This window comes from Haliotis rubra, unplaced genomic scaffold, assembly GCF_003918875.1.
Source record: "Haliotis rubra isolate DU_JTF1 unplaced genomic scaffold, ASM391887v1 Scf860, whole genome shotgun sequence".
NCBI lineage: Eukaryota > Metazoa > Mollusca > Gastropoda > Lepetellida > Haliotidae > Haliotis > Haliotis rubra.
The window spans coordinates 246553-267092 of record NW_025767591.1 but is presented as its reverse complement, the minus strand read 5'-3'; the positions used below and the strand labels follow the sequence as shown (position 1 = coordinate 267092).

Sequence of the window (20540 nt, the reverse complement as noted above, 5' to 3'; positions counted from 1 at the left end):
ATACAACTATGGATGTACACCTAAAAATGAACTCAGGGATACACATGTTTTTAGATTTACTGTTGGGTTCAATAACCAACAGTTTAAGATAATGAAAAAGGCATTGATTCCTTGATGCCAGTGGAAAACATGTCTGAGATAAAAAGAATTTAGGTGCATGGGTAATTCAGTCATTTTCTCCAAGCACTCTCTGTGCTGTTAGATGTCATTCTGGAATATTTGAGATAAATGAAACTTATCAAAATGTGGACAAATAAATCAAATTCATTATTGGTTGTATCCATTTTGATAAACTAAGTAAAATTTTGGAACTGAAAAAAGCATACTTTTCAAGAAAAATATTCATACTTTGAGAATACTATGTGATCTGGACTACCAGTTGTCAGACATCCATTTTAATGGAAGTCACTGTGGCTGAGTGTGTTAGATGGCTGATGTTTAGGTGCCTTTCCCTCGGATGGGACTCAAAACAGTTAAACATGTAGTATAATGCAAAATGGTTTCCAAAGACCTTAAATGTGGAAACAAAGGTGAGGTGAGGGGAGGTGAAATTGGGTTAACGTCGTACTTGAGAATATTTCGCTCATATGACGACGTGCATGCGTGTGTATGTGTATGTGCGGCTGCCTGTACTAGCCCAGACTGAAGCTGGTTTTATAGTGCTAGCCCACTGAGATACCATGCCGCAGTGAAGCATGAATACCCCACTCGGACACATTATACTGACTCCGAGCCTACCAGTCCTTGTTGTGCCCGTTAATGCCGAGCGCAAGGCAGGGACCAACAAGTACCATATTTTAACGTCTTTTGGTTTGAAGCGGTCGGGGATCGAACCCGCGACCTTCCGCTCTCGTAGAAACAAAGCTGGTTCTTACATTTCAGTTCCGACTGTAATATGATGTTAAGAATCAAGTTTGGACCAGATAATGCAGTGATTGACAATATGAATATCGATCCAGGCAGTTGGCATGACATACATCAAGTCCACGAGCACCTGATGCCTTTTTGTTGTCTGTAACAAGCAGTGCTTGCTGGAGATCGATATTTATATCCCAAATCTCCAATTGTTGATTCATGGCAGGAAGCATTGTAGGCATTTACTTGTATTAAAATTACCTAAAATGAACATGTGAGCTTTTAGTTCAAGGACAGAAGGACACAACAAACTGATTGTCATATATTTTGGTTTTATTCTTTTAAAAAAGTTGCAGTGTATTTTTTCAATATACAATAATATACAACAGTAATTGTGAATGAATCTAACAAGCCAATTGCATAGTAACAAACCAGTGGAAGACATTGCATGCCTCCCTCGTAAAGCATCGTAATACGTACCACGGAATTAAGTACATCAAACAACAGTGTGGTCGCACCTACAACCAGTTTTACCTTGTCAATACTTTCACAGGAGATTGCACCACAGTTCATCAGTTTACTTAGGTCCAAGCTGAAAATTTCTGAGAGTAAGTGAGGTGGGTGTAAGGATGATTTGAACAGTATGTCAGGTATATCATGGTGCGTCAGCTGAAGTTAGAACGTCTCAAAGTAACGCAGGCCTCAGACGTTTACCACATTGAGGAAACAAAAGGGAGACAACTCTTGAAGTAAAAAGAAGAAGAAAAGAAGTACTTTTGCTCCCCCCTTACTCTAACTGCCATTAAATTACCTTTTAATGGCAGTGACAAAGTACAGTGACAATCTGTGTGTGTTTAGATGTTTTGTTTTCATATTCAGCTATTCCAACCATATGACCGTGGCCTGTAAATAATCCAGTCTGGACTAGAGCACTGATCCACCCAATCCACTTTTAAGATCATCAACTGCTCAATGAATTATATAAAGCTCCAAAATACAAGATATATTTTACATTTTGGTTTAATTGTTTCATCTAAATTCAAATAGAATCTAACAATCCTTCAATGGAAATTTTACTTAGAAGATAAACGACAGCTGATATACTTTGAAGTGCACAAGATACTTCCTACTGACTATCAGCCACCAGAACAAAATAATGAGGATTGTATTGTAGGTCACATTCACTGAAAACCTTGGCAACCCTTATTTTGATTTTGCAGTATATGAATCAACCAAAACGAGCAGAAAGCCCCCCCCCCCAAAAAAAAACAAAACAAAAACAAACCTAAAGCAATTAATTGAATTGAATATTTACAGTTTGTTTCTTATTTGGCCAACAGTTCCATTTTTGGATTATGAAAGTAAAAGTGTACAACTACCGGTACAATCATCTCAGAATATGTAGATGTAATCTCTTTACATCATCAGTGGTCAATGGATAAATGTGGACTCAAGCAAACATTCTTTATGAACCATAACAATATGAAATGTACTGCTAAACTTTTATTAGGACAAGGCAGATGCTGAAGATGACTTATGTTGCCATGGAAGCGAGAATGCTGACAATTATGAAAGATATAGAGGATACTAAACGACCTTTCGTGTAATACCATTTTTAGTAAACGAGTTGATGATTTGGTATCAAACGAGTGAAAAGCAAGTTTGATACTAAATCTTTCACGAGTTTAATAAAAATGGTATTTCACAGAAGCGGTTTAGTATTCTGTTTATTACTCTCTGACAGAAATTGATAGAGGCTGCCGCGAAACTGCCTACAGTGTGATGACTCTCAGCTCCCGCAAGTCAAACAAAGTCTAATACCATTGTAACAGAGGTATTAGCAGTGTGACGTCATAGCTGTATTACACTAGTGTAATATTGCCGTGAAAATATTACACTGCAGTATCTTCCACGGGCGAGTAATAAATTTTAATACACATTCTCTTCATCTGTTGTCCTTAGTTCTGTGACAGTATCGAATGTTGCGGTATCCTGATTGAAAGTTCAGTAGTATATATAGTGCCTATAGAAGAACACATCGGAGTCCACTAAAAACAAATAATTTTTCTCACATTTTTCAGATAAGCATTGTTGAAAAAACAAAACAGGTTCAAATTTTGTAACAGGGGCACATAACCACCCCAACAGCTATATTGGAACAGAAGATGTCTGTCAAGCAACACCCGCTACGTGCATCCTGAAAACAAGCAAAGCAGTTTTGAGCCTTGGGCTCTTATTCTCATAACGTTCATAGCCCTAAGAATTCTTAACTCTGATCATAGCCAATGTGTTAAGAATGGGCTTAAGAAGTTCGTAGGGCTACGAACGTTTCGAGAATAGCTGGCCTGTACATCAGATCTACGGCTACATAGCACCATATTTAGGCCCTGACATTATGCTCATGATTAGAGGAAGCCATTGACCTACACTCATAGGCTGGAAGACCTCAAGTAACATGTGACCTAGCTGTGTCACAATGGAATTCAGTATAAATCAGTTATAACTGAGTCAGTAGCATTTTACAATTTTAGGAATATTCTAGCAACATCACAGGCCTTGTGCAAGACAATGGCATGTTTTAATCACCAGGATACTGTACCTCCCCTGAATACAATTACAAGATGTGACAAGTTTGGACAGCAGAAAGCTCCTGTGATACTCAACAATAGCACTATAATGTAAGCCTTCATATGAGATAAGCAGAGCTTGGCAGGCGTGCTTGATGGCAACCTCTAAATTCTGGCAAGAAACAGCCTTTGTACCAAAGTTTCAGCATATTTCCCAGACATCAGCAGGGGCCTGAGCGAGTATGGGGTGTCTGGTTTATGCTGTTTTGGAAAGTCCAGTATGTTCCCCTAAATGTAGACTTAACAAGGAAAAATGTCAATACTCATCACTCAATGTGCTACTGGCACTTTAACTGAGATCTCCATCAGGGCTGAACCCACAGAGCACAAGGCCCTTACTCTGTATAATCAACAGTCTGAGCAATACCAATGTGCTACTGGCATTTTTTTCTGAGATCTCCATCACGGCTCTAGCCATAGAGTACAAGGCCCTTACTCCGTGTGATCAACAATCTGAGCAATACCAATGTGCTACTGGCATTTTTGCTGAGATCTCCATCAGGGCTCTACCCATAGAGTACAAGGCCCTTACTCTGTGTGATCAACAGTCTGAGCAATACCAATGTGCTACTGGCATTTTTTCTGAGATCTCCATCAGGGCTCTAGCCATAGAGTACAAGGCCCTTACTCCGTGTGATCAACAATCTGAGCAATACCAATGTGCTACTGGCATTTTTACTGAGATCTCTATCAGGGCTCTACCCACAGCCCTTACTCTGTATAATTAAGCAATACCAATGTGCTACTAGCATTTTTACTGAGATCTCCATCAGGGCTCTACCCATAGAGTACAAGGCCCTTACTCTGTGTGATCAACAGTCTGAGCAATACCAATGTGCTACTGGCATTTTTACTGAGATCTTCATCAGGGCTCTACCCAAAGAGCATGCAGCCCTTACTCTGGATAGTCAGTCAAACATTTCTGCGCTTTAACATCCCTAGGAATGGTCAGTACTAATACAAGTTCTGTATAGTCATACCTACTTAAGTATTGTTGCCATGGTTACTTGTGTTAAACTGTGAATGGAGGGATGAGTATAAAACTAGGAGATAAACCTATTATTTAAAGGACTGCCACATAAAACTGATCCTGCCATATCTGTCACTTGAAACCCAACTGTTATCAGTATTTCAGCAATATCATGGTGGGGTAGGGAGTGGCTCTCTAAGACACTTTCAGCACTATTCCAGAAACAACATGCAGAGCTACAGATAACTGTTTGGGTAATTGAGTTATGTATTCGTTTGTCTTCATCTTAATTGGGTATCCTAATTATTTTTTTGAGTAACGAAATAAATTGTACTCACTTCACTCAAGCTCAATTGGGTATTTTGCCATTTTCCATTAATTTTAAAAATGTAATAAAGTTTAAATGTTAGTTTTCGTGATTAACATTTGATCTGTAATATGAGAAACGATAAGAAAGACTGCAAGTTGTAAAGTCCAAGTCCTGAAATAGAACCTCTCAGTATACTTCAGTTATTTTATCTATCCACCGGTACGCAAGTTAAGATTTGACATTTTTGTGTGTACGCATGTAAGATCACATTTATTTCGTATTTACAAAACTTCCAGCGTACTTGTACGTAATAGACTTAATAGGAATTGAGTTTTGCATAAATATTTGCGTAATTTACGCAAATACGCAGCTTATCTGTTCCTCTGAACATGGGGGTGTTTGGGGGTGTTTGGGGTCAGGGAGCAGGATCCTATATCAATTTTAGAAATATGCCAGCAACAAAGGGAGTCCTGGTGGGGACATGTAGAGAACAGAACCTGGGTATGAGGTGACAAGCAAACACTTTAACCACAAGGCTACCCCACCACCCCACAGTGACATTCATGACATTACAGCTAATTCCTGTTGTCAACAGACCCCCTATAAATGGAAGTAACAGTAGAAAATGGACAACAAAGAAATTTATGATTCAAAATGGTGGATGAAGCAATTTTATGAAGGAGAGCTGTGTTAGGAGTCATTGGTATTGTCAAACATCACTGTGTCAACTTTGATGTGAAATAGTATCATTTTGAAATAATTCTGCAGGTCTCCTCATCTTGTGTTTAATAGACAAACGTTACGGATAACAAATTCTATATTTCATGAGTACGACGTTTCAATAGATTCTTGTACTGTTGTCAAGCAGAGAATGTGTATTGAAACGTCGCTCTCACGAAATAAAGACACATTTATTCATACATTTGTCTGCATTGTACCTCCCAGCCCCTTAAATGCCACTCAAAGTTAAATTTGTGTTTTTTTTTATATTGGCAAAACTCTTAACTTGAAAAATGCAGACATGCCTTATGCCTCTCCTCGCACACAACTGTGAACAACACACTTAAACTTGAGGGGTGAAACGGTACACTCTTACAACGATACGTATTGAGTTACAAGGCCTTTGGTTCAGTTTCGATTCAGTATATGAGATATGATCACAATGCAGAAAAATGACAAGAAGAGTCAAACCTTACATTGTTTAATAACATGGTTTAATAACCAAAATCTTTGCTATTTTGATGAACAAAACTGTCATGTTATGACTGGATAGAAATGACGGTATGAAAACCGAATTTTTTGGATTATACCGAGCTGAAGGCAAAATACTGCAGTTCTACTAATACCACAGTATACGATTTCACCACAAATAAACTTTCATAGTAAGGACTGGGGCAAATACACACATCACTAGCATCAAAAGAAGAAAGTCTGATGGGTTAAAAGAATATTCATGAAATATTTTTTTTGGTAATTCATGCAGTCGTAACGATAAATACGCCTATTTGAAAATCACGAATGCTCTGCTGTTTTGTTCGGATAAATGTACCAGTGCTTTGTTGAACCTAATAACACTTACAACGCCACTACTAACAAGTGCAAGAAGAGATAAGAAAGATGAGTTGATGATTTGAACAAGAGGCCATCCATATAATACTTGTGTCCAGCACCAACTTCACCCGTAAACATATCTCTTTCCATCATTTGTAACCATGGAAACAAGTCATCAAGAGTTCTTATTGAAGGCTACTTTGAAAAATACACGATGCCAATACGGTTCATAATTTGTGGCTAGGAGGGGTGATGATGATTTATACGGGGGGTCACCCATTTTGTTCTGGGGAGGTAGGGGGTGTCATCAATTTTGTACACATTAACTAGGGGGATCAGCAATTCTGTACATTAAAACAAAAGAAGAGAAATATGCTTAAAACTTATTGGGGTGGCATTAATTTTGTACATTACATCATTACATGCCGGGGGCCACTTACTTTGTACATCAATTTTAGGGGGGTCATTCACATTGTACAAGCTTCTCCATAAAAATCATCATCACCCCCCAAGCCACAAATGTCTCTTGTTTTCAATACCGGGTGATGACATCTGTAAAGTAACCCTTATTTGTAAGATAAGAATAGTTTTGCGGAAGTTGTTTGTTTTGGAAAATCACACCTGGCCGTTCCGTACTGCCGTTATGATTTGAAGAAAGGGATCCGATTGGTTAAAGAATGAAGGAAGAATTGTTTGCAGCCATGCCACACATTCAGGTTACCAACACACTCGTTACAAGGTCAACAGTTGCCATATCCCACTGAGGAGACTAAAGGAGATGTTCTGTATGGTGCATTCTGGGACTTGGCATATCATAGGAAGCACACATGAGAATGAACAAATACGATCTCACTTAGTGAGCAATTGTAACAGGAAAACATCTAATTGTCATCTTTACTAGAGTCGGACTCTTCCCCCCCATGCTCCGCCTCCATCTTAATTCCTTCGTCTTCGCCGAGAGGAGAACTGGAAGAATGGTGAATATTTGGAAGTGACGTGATTATCTGCCCTTCAGTCATCACTGAAACAGAGATACTTCCCTTGTAATCATACACCTGTGATTATGCAAATACTCATGATTTTTTTAGTACACCTTATCTAAACAAGAGTTATCTCCCTTGCAAACATTTCCCCCCAACTTAAGTTAGTGTTTCATTATGAAATAAATATAATACTCTCATATAATTATTATACATCCAGTTTCAACCCTTCCTTTGAAGCATGAGTTATCTCCCTTGTAAACACCGCTACCAACTGAGGCCAACAGAGGATGTTTCCTGTCTAACAAAACAATTATGTGATATCTATACCCAAACTGTACGAATTTAACTGTTGTTCATCATCTCACTCAGCAATATTGCAGCCACAATGCATCTAGTCGTCTCTCACGACAAGCATAGGCTGTTTGGGGCCAATTCTAAAACTAAATATTCTTACCAGGAAGCACAATTGGTTGTCCCTGTGAACCAATGACCTGATGCTGTTGTTGGTTATCACACAGCTGACCGTCTCCAGCTGGCAGCTGGGGCGTGATATTGGCTATACTGTCCGGCCAGAATCTCTGCTGTGGTCGGGTCTGGGGTTTACTCTTCTTTGTCTTAGTGGTTTCTGGGTTACTGGCATCTAGCATGGGCTGCAGTATCCGGCGTCGGGCATTGATGAACCTGGATCAAGGGGAAGATACTTGTTTTCAGGGAAGACAAGAGCTGAGCCGGATTTCAACAGTATTGGTATCTTTGTTTGTTGTAACAAAGCACACAAGAATTTTACAAATATACGATGGTAGTCTGTAAATATTGGACCAGATAATCCAGTGACACCATGAGCATCAACAAGTCAGCTAGTCTGACTATCCCTTCCTGTCTGTTTGTTGTTTAATGCCGCACTCAACAGTATTCCAGCTGTCTGTACATAATCAAGTCTGGACCAGACAATCTGGTGATCAACATCATGAGCATCAAGCAAGTCAGCTAGTCTGACTATCCCTTCCTGTCGGTCACCTCTTATGTCTGTTTGTTGCATAATGCCCCACTCAACAGTATTCCAGCTGTCTGTATATAATCAAGTCTGGACCAGACAATCCGGTGATCAACATCATGAGCACCAATGCATGCAACTGGGATACGAAGTCAGCGAGCCTGACCACCTGATATAAAGCATGGGTTGCTGACCAAGTCTAGCCAGGGTCTTACTAGTTGTATTATTGTACTAACAGAGTGACATGTATTGATGTGCATGTTCTTTTACTTGTATTGCCCCAACTGAGATACCAGTTCAACCTGGATACAATACTCAGACCCTTACTCCAATGTTGCTTGTTGTATCCCATTCAATCCAGTGATCAGCATCACGAGCACCAATCCATGCAATTGGGATACCAAGTCAGTGTGCCTGACATGCATTAATGTGCGTGTGCTTTTACTCGTACTGTTCGACTGAGATGCCAGGATACAATACTCAGACAATGACTCCAATGTTGGTTGACCTGTGCTTGTTGCATCCCATTTACATCTGTCAGTAATTGAAGCATATTTCTGTGTTAAGTAAACTCCTGCTTTCAGGGTTTTCAAGAGACAATTCACATCATCAACCCTTGAAATCTGCTATCCAAAGTTCCCAATTCTAATGGGGACCAATTTCTAACCCAGAACCCAACAGAATGTAATGGAGCAAGTCAGGTTTAACACTGCTCTAAAAACAATGCTAAACAGTATTTCAGTTGTATCATGCTGTGTGACATGGGACAGTTGTATCATACTGTGTGACATGAGACAGTTGTATCATACTGTGCGACATGGGACAGTTGTATCATACTGTGTGACATGGGACAGTTGTATCATACTGTGTGACATGGGACAACATCGATTGAAGTTTTCCAGTGAACCAAGGCGCACCAGTTTGGATCCGACAAACTTAGAAATAATCGGGACAAAGTGGTATCCATGCATTCGTGTATTGCATGTGGAATGCTTTGCCAGCTCGGTTACTTACCAATTATTTACTTGAAGCAGGGTCAAGTTTGTCTGACTGGCTATTTGTCTCTTCTCATCTTCTGTTGGGTACGGATGCTGAAACATAATGAATTGTTCCTGAAACCTAGGATTCAAACCAGTGTCCAGTTCTATAACAAAGTATCATTTTAAGAAAATATTCATCTTCGTATTGCTCATAATATTTGAATATCAACAATAACATTCATTGCTACAGGCTTGCATTATATGGTTCATTTCCTTCCCTGTTCATTGAAACAATCCTTTCTAGGGCATTAAGTTGAATATAAGACCTTTACCATGGGAGATAACACTTACACTACAATGACATTGCATCACAATGCTTAGCAGACCATTGTCATATATCTGGTTACCATGACGTCACAGTCAAATGACATCACTAACCCTTACTGAAACTGGTTAGATATACTTTTATACTGGTAATAACTGTTTGGAAAGTGAAATGCAGGAATAATGATTTGGACTGATAAACAGACTTTCACCCAATGTCTTTGCGTACAAATACTGTTCTTTGTTTTTTCTGTTAGATTCTCTGTTTTTTCCAAAGTGCTCTATTGTCAGTAACAGCACTTACCACTATATGCTGAAACAGCCATGTTTTCATGACCTGAGTGGCCTGTTTCGGTAGAACTCCTCGCTTGCTCTTCTTCTTGCCGAAGTCGTCATCATCAAACAAAGCACTGAGGCTGGCCGCTGACATCTGTGATGGGACCTGGGGAGCCACAGAGGCTGCAAAACACGAAAACATCATAATTTCTCGCTTTGAGATATATTTGTAGCATTAATTGGGTTTTAAGAAAATTGACAAATGGTGAGATTATTAAAACATAACAAACTTTGTTTTCAGAGGTTGAGGAGCTGTGAACAAATTTAATTCAAACATCAAGGAAAATATTTTCGATAACACTAACAGTTACCAGGCTATTATATGCCACTTCCTTGCTACTGTTTCCGGAACACAGAAAAATGTGGAGATGTACTGACTTGTGACACAACAGGTGCCCCGACCACCCCTATCTAAGACAGTGGGGTGCTGCACTCACCTGTAGGTGTACTGACTTGTGAAACAACAGGTGCCCCGACCACCCCTATCTGAGACAGCAGGGTGCTGCACTCACCTGTAGGTGTACTGACTTGTGACACAACAGGTGCCCCCACCACCCCTATCTGAGACAGCTGGGAACTGCACTCACCTGTAGGTGTACTGACTTGTGACACAACAGGTGCCCCCACCACCCCTATCTGAGACAGCAGGGTGCTGCACTCACCTGTAGGTGTACTGACTTGTGACACAACAGGTGCCCCGACCACCCCTATCTGAGACAGCAGGGTGCTGCACTCACCTGTAGGTGTACTGACTTGCGACACAACAGGTGCCCGACCACCCCTATCTGAGACAGTGGGGTGCTGCACTCACCTGTAGGTGTACTGACTTGTGACACAACAGGTGCCCGCACCACCCCTATCTGAGACAGCTGGGTGCTGCACTCACCTGTAGGTGTACTGACTTGTGACACAACAGGTGCCCCCACCACCCCTATCTAAGACAGTGGGGTGCTGCACTCACCTGTAGGTGTACTGACTTGTGACACAACAGGTGCCCCGACCACCCCTATCTGAGACAGTGGGGTGCTGCCATGTATCACAGTTGCTGTGGGGGTCATAATTGGAGCTTGCACTGAAGGTGTACTTTGAATCTGGAAAAGATAATAAATTAGATGCAGATATAACAGAGGTTTTGATTGATTTTTATTTAATGCCGCACTCAGCAATATTCCAGCTATATGGTGGCAGTCTGTAAATAAATCAGGCTGGACCAGACAATTCAGTGATTGACATGAGCATGATACAACAGAGGATTCATTCCAATGGAAAATTCCTCCACTGGAATAATATATCTAAGTTATTGCTGCTTCCGGACAATGTAATCTAGATGACCTTTCCATAAACTGCAGGGGAATATATCTTTCCGACGGAAACATTTACATGGGGAAATGAATTTATAGAGGTAATTATCATGGAAACAGAATAAGCTAAGGTATGATGTTACTGTCTCACCTGAATTGGTTGTGCGACAATTCCTTGAGGTGTGTGCACCATCTGATACACTGTATTCCCTGACACAATTTGTCCTTGATTTATTGTTGCCATGGAAACAGTAGGCTGGGCTATCCCCTTGCTGAATCACAACATTGCCGTTAACAGAGGTCACGACCCCAGGGGTCACGACCTGTTGCTGAACCTGCATCGGATTGGTTGGTTGACTAGGCTGCGGTGTTCCCGGCAAGGGAGGCGACGAGTCGTCGTATATGTTGTCTATACGTAACAGATTCTCACTCTGCAGCTTGCCCTTCAAACACGCTATATAACGTGTACAGAAGTCTTTACACAGTTCATTCACTTTCTCTAGTTCCAAGAGATGAATTCGTAGCACTTGTATCGCTTTAACCATCTGAAAACCACATTAAGATAGGTCATGTTTAAACATAACATGGAGACACGACAGAATATTGAAGTTCAGTCACAAACATGGAATATTGCTACATATAACACACCTATAGTTGAGATATAACTTTGTTTAACATCCCTTTGAACAGTCTTCTAGTTATACCACTGTGCCAACTCCATTTCTCAATCCTCGAATCATGTTCTGCAGATTTCTTTACACACTCAATATAATTTTGCAGATGTTAAATTATATACTTCTGTAGATGTCTAATTGGAGTAGAATTGGTCTTCAGCAACCAATGCTTGTCTTAAGGGGTGACTAATGGGATCGGGTGGTCAGGCTCGCTGACTTGGTGGACATATATCATCGTATCCTAATTGTGCAGATCGATAGTCATGATGTTAATCGCCAGATTGTCTGGTCCAGACTCGTTTATTTACACACCACTGGCATATAGCTGCAATATTGCTGATTGTGGCTTTAAACAACAAATCAACGAGCAAAAGACAAACCTGTAAACATCCTCGGCAAACCAGGACACCTGCATGCCCAAGGGACACAACTCTACATCAAATTGAAGCTTCTCAAACAACCACCCATGCTCTTTTTTTAGGTATGAATACAATTTACAGATGTTAAGCATTTACCACAACGAATAGAGTGGAGAAACTTGTTTTCTAAAGCATTTATAGACATCAAAAGAATTAACGTACGACATGTTAAGTAGGAAATTTAGCTATAAATTGAGTGAGTGAATGTTGTTTGACACTGGAATCTCTATTTGTGGGTTTCATCAAGTACCATTTTCTTAGTTTCATCACATATTCACAGGGTTTGAGCAAGTATTCTAAAATGAGTATACTTGGCAGTTAAATTGCAATTTAGTACAATGTCAGACTTTTTAAAAAAGTTTAATGATTCAAGCTTGTAAAGTTAATACAAACCTAGGTTCAACAACTATTCAGCTAGTCCTGAGACTAACAATACTCTTTTTCCACAAAAAAAGTCTAGAGATTTCACATGGTCCATTAGTCCCACATCATCAGTGAACCAGTTGGTGGTGATGTGATGCCAACTACTGGAACCATGTGATAGACAGCTTATACCCTTGGAGTCAGCTGCTGGCTCTCACTTCAACAACCTGGGCTATACGGGCTATAACCTCTGACATTGCTCCACACAGGCTATATCCCTGATACCCCTGACTGGGGACCAATCAGTGTCAAGATCAGGTAATCCCCCAAGCCCAGTAATGCTTTTCAGGTGTCAGCTATCTCACTAACTCCATTAAACTTACCATGTCTAATTATTTCTTACCAATTAAAACACACAGAAGGCACAAATCAAGAACTTAAAAAAGATTCTAAATGTATAATAAAGAGTGAAAATGAATGTAGGTAACCTCCATGACGTGTGAGGACTACACAAACATATAAATGTTACTACAGAATAAGATCATTCCTCAGTCTCAGATGAAACAACTTACAGTATTCCCTTCTCTGTTCATGCTCTAATATCAATTATCAAAGCATCTTTCTGTTACATATCAGTTACATTATTCCCTAATAACAGTTACAGTATTCCCTTCTCTGTTCATGCTCTAATATCAATTATCAAAGCATCTTTCTGTTACATATCAGTTACATTATACCCTAATAACAGTTACAGTATTCCCTTCTCTATTCATGCTCTAATATCAATTATCAAAGCATCTTTTCTGTTACATATCAGTTACAGTATTCCCTTCATTCTATTCATGCTCTAATATCAATTATCAAAGCATCTTTTCTGTTACATATCAGTTACATTATTCCCTAATAACAGTTACAGTATTCCCTTCTCCATTCATTCTTAAATATCATCTCAACTAATTTCATTTTAGTTCAACTAATTTCAGTTCAGTTACAACTTCAATTAATTTACCTTCATCTAATTTCAACTTAAAGTATATTTTCAGTTAAACATAGTGCAGTTAGTAGATGCTGGGTGTGCAGGGGTGAAACATGCTCACCATGTGTGGGCGGAAGCCAGCATGAGTCACGTGACACTTACCAAATTATCAAGTTCGTTATCATCGCTGAAGAAGGCCTTGTGTTCCTTCTCCTGGTGCTGCACAAAGGCCTGGATGTCGACATCGAAGCTCTCAGAGGTCGGGCAGTCGTGGGAGTGAGAGGCTTGCTCACATTTCTCAAACAGCAACGCCATAAGCGGAAATAACGGGTGTCTGGAAAGCATACAAAACTCGGCTGCTTAATGCCGCTCTCAGCAATATTCCTGCTATGAAACAACTTATACTGGCCTGTAAACAATCAAATCTGGACTAGTGATTGATATGGTGAAACTTCCCATGTTGTTGGGATACGATGACATGCTATCAGCCTTTCCCGGGAGACTGGAAGACTTCCAGTTCTACTACAGCCATGTAATATGAAATGACGTTTAAACTTAGGACTTGCTGTTACACTGCATTAAGGTGAGGTCACAATTTGACACTTCAATGGTTAGTAAAATATTATTGAAAATCAAGAGTGGGTAACTTGTGATCTTGAGAATGTATGCATATTAGTTTAGTTCGATCCCTAGAGAAATGGATGATAAACTGCTAGTACCTGTATATGGCCTGTTTATAATTCTCCACCTGTAGAGCCTCTGCCTCGGACACAGCAGCACCGCCCACAGGCTGACCCACTGTTATGATGGTAGTAGCTCTGAAACATGAATAATGAAACAATGTGAGTGAGTGAGTGAGTGAGTGACTATTTCAGTGAGACTCAGTGAGTGAGTGAGTACTTCAGTGACTATTTCAGTGAGACTCAGTGAGTGAGTGAGTGCTACAGTGACTATTTCAGTGAGACTCAGTGAGTGAGTGAGTGCTACAGTGACTATTTCAGTGAGACTCAGTGAGTGAGTGAGTACTTCAGTGACTATTTCAGTGAGACTCAGTGAGTGAGTGAGTACTACAGTGACTATTTAAGTGAGACTCAGTGAGTGAGTGAGTGAGTTTATATAGCATGTACTCATGTAGGAATCAAATATTAGGGTTCTGTATGTTGCGCTAACAGCAACAAAAAACCCAAAACTTGGCCAAACTAAATCACTAATGTTATTTCTTTGAGAGCCGGGACCGCCTCCGTGTTGTAGTGGTTAGAGCGTCCACCAGGAGAGCGGAAGATACTTGTTGGTCTCTGCCTGGCGTTCGACATTAATTGGTACAACAAGGACTGGTCGGCTCGGAGTCAGTATACTGTGTCTGAGTGGGGTATTCATGCTTCACTCAGTGGGCTAGCACTATAAAACCAGCTTCAGTCTGGGCTAGTACAAGCAGCCGCACATACACATACACATGCATGCACGTCGTCATATGAGCGAAATATTCTCAAGCACGACGTAAAACCCAATTTCACCTCACCTCTTTTAGAGCTGGGCGCCAAACATAATATACTGGACAAACATAGTTAGGGATATGTAAATTTTGAAATTATGAATAATGATCTATTTATTCATTGACACACTGATAAAGCATCAATCATAAAAACACCAATATCCCTCACTTATTTTGTCCAGTATATATGAAAAGGCAAAGGAATGGGTTCAGCTAGTGATTCATTTGATACACATGCAACCTGACTTGGGATAAGGGAGGTAACTCTGGAACACCATCCCACGGGACTGTCAGACCACATCAAGAAAGTGAAAACACAAAACATGCTGTGTACAACGAAATTGAGATTTGAGCAACAGTCAGTAAAATTGGAGTTTATTCAAAGTTAGATTTCTCCATATCTCCACACAGTCAAAACATAACATCAACCCTTTTCAAAAATATAAATATCTCTTTATTTGCTTCTTGTTTATAAAATATACTCATGGAAACAAATAAGGGAACACATGAAAGTACAAGTGTTCCTTTATTCTTTTCCAGGTTTCTTCACAAGGTATGTATTGCACTGTGGGTGAAATTCTGGAAATAAATAAAGGAACATGAGTACTTTCATGTGTACCCTTATTTGGTTTCCATGAGTATATATAAAGTATGTTAAATATCTTGTATCATTAAGGGCTTAGTACTAATTTGACTGATGACAGAAGAAAAGCTAGATTGACACAATTACAATAACATAACAATGTAAATAAGGAACATATTCTGTCGCCATGGTTACAGTCCCATGGATGCTTTTGTAAGAAGTGGTGCTGTCTGAATTAAACATATGACAGTAGAAACTTCAACTAGGACTGTGACCCTTAGGATTATTACACTATTAACATGAGAAGTTTAAACATATATTGAATCAAATGCATGTGCAGGAAAGTTGTATTGGGAATTTTTGACCCCCATAGATATCCCCTTTGCCCCTTCCACTCTTTCAGCATGACAGCCACTCACCCTCCAACATCTTGTACGACGGAGGCCCCGGAGGCCACGGCCTGAGCTTGAGCCAAGATCTGTGCTTCCTGATACGATGGGGGCTGGGGGACCACGGACATGGCCCCGCCCTGCCTGTGTCACATGAAGCCTGAGGGTGGGGACAAGATACACGTTAATAAACACACTCAAACTGAAAACAAATCAGGGCTTGATTTAAGAGATGTTAACCACTTGCACCAGGTGAAGATAAAAACCTAGTTGCACCAGTCAAATTCCAGTTGTACAGTTTTTATTGCAACATGTAATATCAGAAATATGCTTTTGAATTATTTAGATGTTTTATTCAGAAGTTTACCTTGATGCAAATGACTTGCATCTGGTGCAAGTTAGACTAATAACTATGTTGCACTTTGTAATATTGGGTTGCACCAGTGCAAATAACAAAGCACTAAATCGAGCCCTGCAAGTACAGGTAGAGATATTATTCTTGATGCAAGGAGTCAGAGGCCCCATTTCAGTCTGCAGCAAAAGAGTGATTTTTAATTTAGTTTTACTCAGCTATATTCCAGCTATATGGCGGCAGTAAAAGAGTGAACATTCCCATATGATATACAATGTATAAAAGAATCCAAATACTTTAGAATTTAGAAAAATGTGAAGCTATAAAAATCTAAGTTTGATCCAAATTCTATCATGTAATGGACAGTGTTATCAATATACAGACAAACATTATGGATAAACAATTTCTTTATTCGGTAGATGTGACATTTCGATACAGATTCTTTTAAAGATAATCTGTAAAGAATATGAATCAAAACGTCGCATCTACCGAATAAAGAAGTTGTTTATCCATAAAGTTTGTGTGTATATTACTCTCCAACTTCTAAATATGCCACTCAAAGAAGTCAGTGTTATCAACTTGAAAACCAGTATCAGGATGAGATAAAGATGCAAATGAGGTCACCTGACAGGGATGACATATTTTCCCAACAACAACACACAATTAATTAATGTGTGAATTTCCCAGTAAGTTTAGATAGGGTTTCCTGATGTATAAATCATTTGGCACTGTATGACAATTTGAAAGGTTGACTTAATCCTCTGATTCTCCAAATCTGATGCAAATTTCATTAAAAATAGACAAACTGCATTAATATTCCCAATTCATGTTAATATAGTAACTAGCATTTCCATTTTAAGGAGGTGACTTGTACTTCCATGGGTGGAAATAACCCATTGCCCGACGTCCCAGTCCAGTGTTTTTTTCTGTCGGGCAAGCAAATTTGTATATCATGCTGTACCTGTGTCCAGTTGACTTTCCAATGTTAATTATGTTGCTTATTTAAAATATCAACAAGAAAATCGGCCAGTATAGTGGAAAAATTATCAGGGCAAGTGATTTTACATGTGCCACTGTACCGGAGTACACTAGCAATGTTAAAGTTATTTCCACCCCTGACTTCACTGATATCAACCGAAGTACAGAGGAAGATGCAGAAATGCTTGGCTTTCCATTATTGCATCAGCCATGTTAAAAATCTAGGAATTTAAAAGAACAGAAACTTCTAAATAACCCCCATTTTCAACAAAATGGGCTTTTCCCAATTTGAATTCAAAGGTGCAATTAGCATAAAAACTAAACAATCTCTGACAGTTTCTGAAGACTTTTCACAAAATAAAATAAACATCTTCATATACACTATTCTAAGATATCTCGTGTGTGAGTGAGTGAGTGAGAGCTGGGAATGTCTGCCAGTGATCCTCAGTATCAGCCTATTCGCAGGTCAAGATAAGTCCCTGATTCAATCTGGATAAGTACCCTGAAGGCATATGTCAGTAAAGTTTCATTTTAGAAGTGGTGTCACCATCTTGAATTCCGAGTCGTAGCTATAGCCACAAAATCTTTTTTGCTCATGATCACAAATTTAATCTGATTTGGGGGTTATTTTCAAATACATGTTGTCTGATTTAGGCTTCAAACAATGCCTTGAGTTAATGTGTTTATGTCGTATATATTATATATGTAGATGGATAGAATACCTGGACCACTGTGGATGACAGGCTACCAGTCTGGAACAACGGTGCAAACTACTGGACACTGTGTTAACAGGTTAAATTTAATTAGTTCATAAGTCTTAAAATCCTTCCTATGGATCAAATTTTGTTTTGTTTATGATTTCAACATTTAATGCCACATCAGCAATAATCCAGATATAAATAAATGTAAAACAAGAAAACTGAGTTTTCACTAGCTCAAGCCAGAGGTCAATTCAGATTTATGATCATTCATATTGAAATGAATGATATAGAAATATGTTACCTACTGCGGAAAGGAAATCAAACAGAACTAATGGAGAGGCTAGGGTCATTAGTACAAAGGTTGGAGAAAATTATTCAAAATGAAATAACACACACAAATGACCCCTTTCTGGAAAAATGTGATTTATGACACAGATTTTCCAGCTTACTTCAGATGTTGTGAATAGCATCTTCTTTGTTTGCCCAAGTTTCAATTAACACACTATAAAAAACAAAAAACAAACTTCAATGTTAATTTAATAAAAATGAAATAATTTCTAGTAATAATTGGCATATGATTTGATGTATTAATTTTTTGTTTGTTTAAAGGTCAGCTCCCTTTTGAAAATAACAAATTTGATGCGGTGGAAGAAAATAATTATCCCTGTGTCCCTCAAATTAAATCGGGTAAACACTTCCAATCAACCCCAGAATCTACCAGATAACGGCACATTATTACAAATTAAACCAACTGAACCCGCCATGCATCGCTGCACGTAACAACTTATTATTTGCCCCGACTTCCCATGTGAACGAGTCGCCATTGCCCTACTGCTCACATCACAGCGAGGTAGGTATTTAACGTGTACACGGCACTAGCCTCAGCACCAATCATGTGTAAAGAACGTTCTCCTGTCAATCAGTCATAATTAATCCACACAAAACTCATCACCTAGGTCCACCCACAATCATCACTGGTTGTCAATCACCCGACAGTGACAGTCGCTGTCAGCGTGCGACCGCTCAACCCACAATGAAAGCGATTGTTCAGGACGGTTGCTTTCCGGTATTATCTGGAGGCTGTCTTCAGTCTTCCTCACTTTATTCTTAAACGCCATGTTATGCTGGATTGTATTTGGTTTCGATTTCACTTCCTGCAAGTAACTCGGATATTTCTGACGACTTTCCGTGAGAAAATACCCCCAAATTTAAAATCAAGTCTTACCCTTTAAGTGTTATCATAATCGTGAGAAAAATTACAGATTGCGCCATTAAGATTCGATTTACTGCACAGTGGCTTGAAAAAACATTGTGCGGTCAGCTATATCAGCGAGTATTCGTTTAGAAGAATAGCAGAAATGTGTTTGTATGCGTTTATGTAACCTATCCTCCTAAGTACCTCCGAAAAAAGGAAATATTCATCTCGAAACACGCCGCATTTCTCGCTGTATCTAAGTAGCAAATAGCCTGATAAAATAAACACACAAAATGGCCAGGGAAGGCCAAAAAGCTAGCGAAACATTCCGACTCCGCTCCGGCCTGTTCCATCATGGCTATGTTAATGAATGACATTAAATCAGCTCGGAAGATAAATGGAAATTGTGGAACTAATTCTGAGCAGGGAATACTGCTCGGTTATTGGTAGCTTACCTTGCAAAGCGACAGTGTCACTCTTCGTCAAAATGGCGCGCGTCAATTAGCGATACTGCCCACCCCGTCACGTGACCTGACGTCACTCGCACCTTGCAACAAAGGCATGCACGGGAATGGGAGTGTGGCTACATATCCCAACACCGGTTACCTCCCTTGTTACATCAAAAACTATCAGGTCACCGTGGTACTGAAAAACGTGTATTAGTCAGTCTGGACGAAACAATCCTGTCTGGTTGTTTTGACCTATTTCCACCAAACAGACATACAACTATTTAGGCAAAGGTCTTCGACCGTAACAAGCAAAACATCAACGTTAATAATGTTCGATGAAAGTTGATTTTGAAACTAAAAGGGGAGTCGAAGCTCGGGGAAGTCTTCCGCGTCTGTCGATATCAGAAAATTGATGGACAGATGTCATTGCCTGAGAAATAGATGAGCTTTCTCGCGGCGGTGTCAAACAATGGGCTGACGGCACGAGGGGGTGTTGTGGCTAGTTTGAGTGGCAGAGCGATGTCAGTACAACCGCCGGCCGGGCGGCCCCACGGTAAGGCCGTGGCGTTCTGCTCTAATTGGCACGTGAATATCGTGTAAATCTATTTCAGTGTACGCCCATACGCTAAACATGGGCGACGACAGTTGTCGGTGATTTACTGCTAGTCTGAGTATATACAGTTACATGACATGGTACATATATGTAAAACTTGCTTAGTCGGTAACCAGCTTTACTTG

At 39.7% G+C, this 20540-nt stretch overlaps 1 protein-coding gene across 1 annotated transcript; it reads right to left on the bottom strand.

Moving 5' to 3' along the window:
• Nucleotides 1-1170: 1170 nt before the first annotated feature.
• On the bottom strand, nucleotides 1171-19901 carry LOC124262955 (homeobox protein PKNOX1-like). Its single transcript, XM_046697568.1, is given in 11 exon segments — nucleotides 1171-7334; nucleotides 7751-7977; nucleotides 9305-9381; nucleotides 9899-10053; nucleotides 10892-11021; nucleotides 11383-11502; nucleotides 11504-11776; nucleotides 13826-13997; nucleotides 14383-14481; nucleotides 16158-16287; nucleotides 19809-19901. Coding segments are annotated over 10 exon segments (1494 nt in total). The 5' UTR covers nucleotides 16259-16287; nucleotides 19809-19901; the 3' UTR covers nucleotides 1171-7194.
• Between the last annotated feature and the right edge of the window lie 639 nt (nucleotides 19902-20540).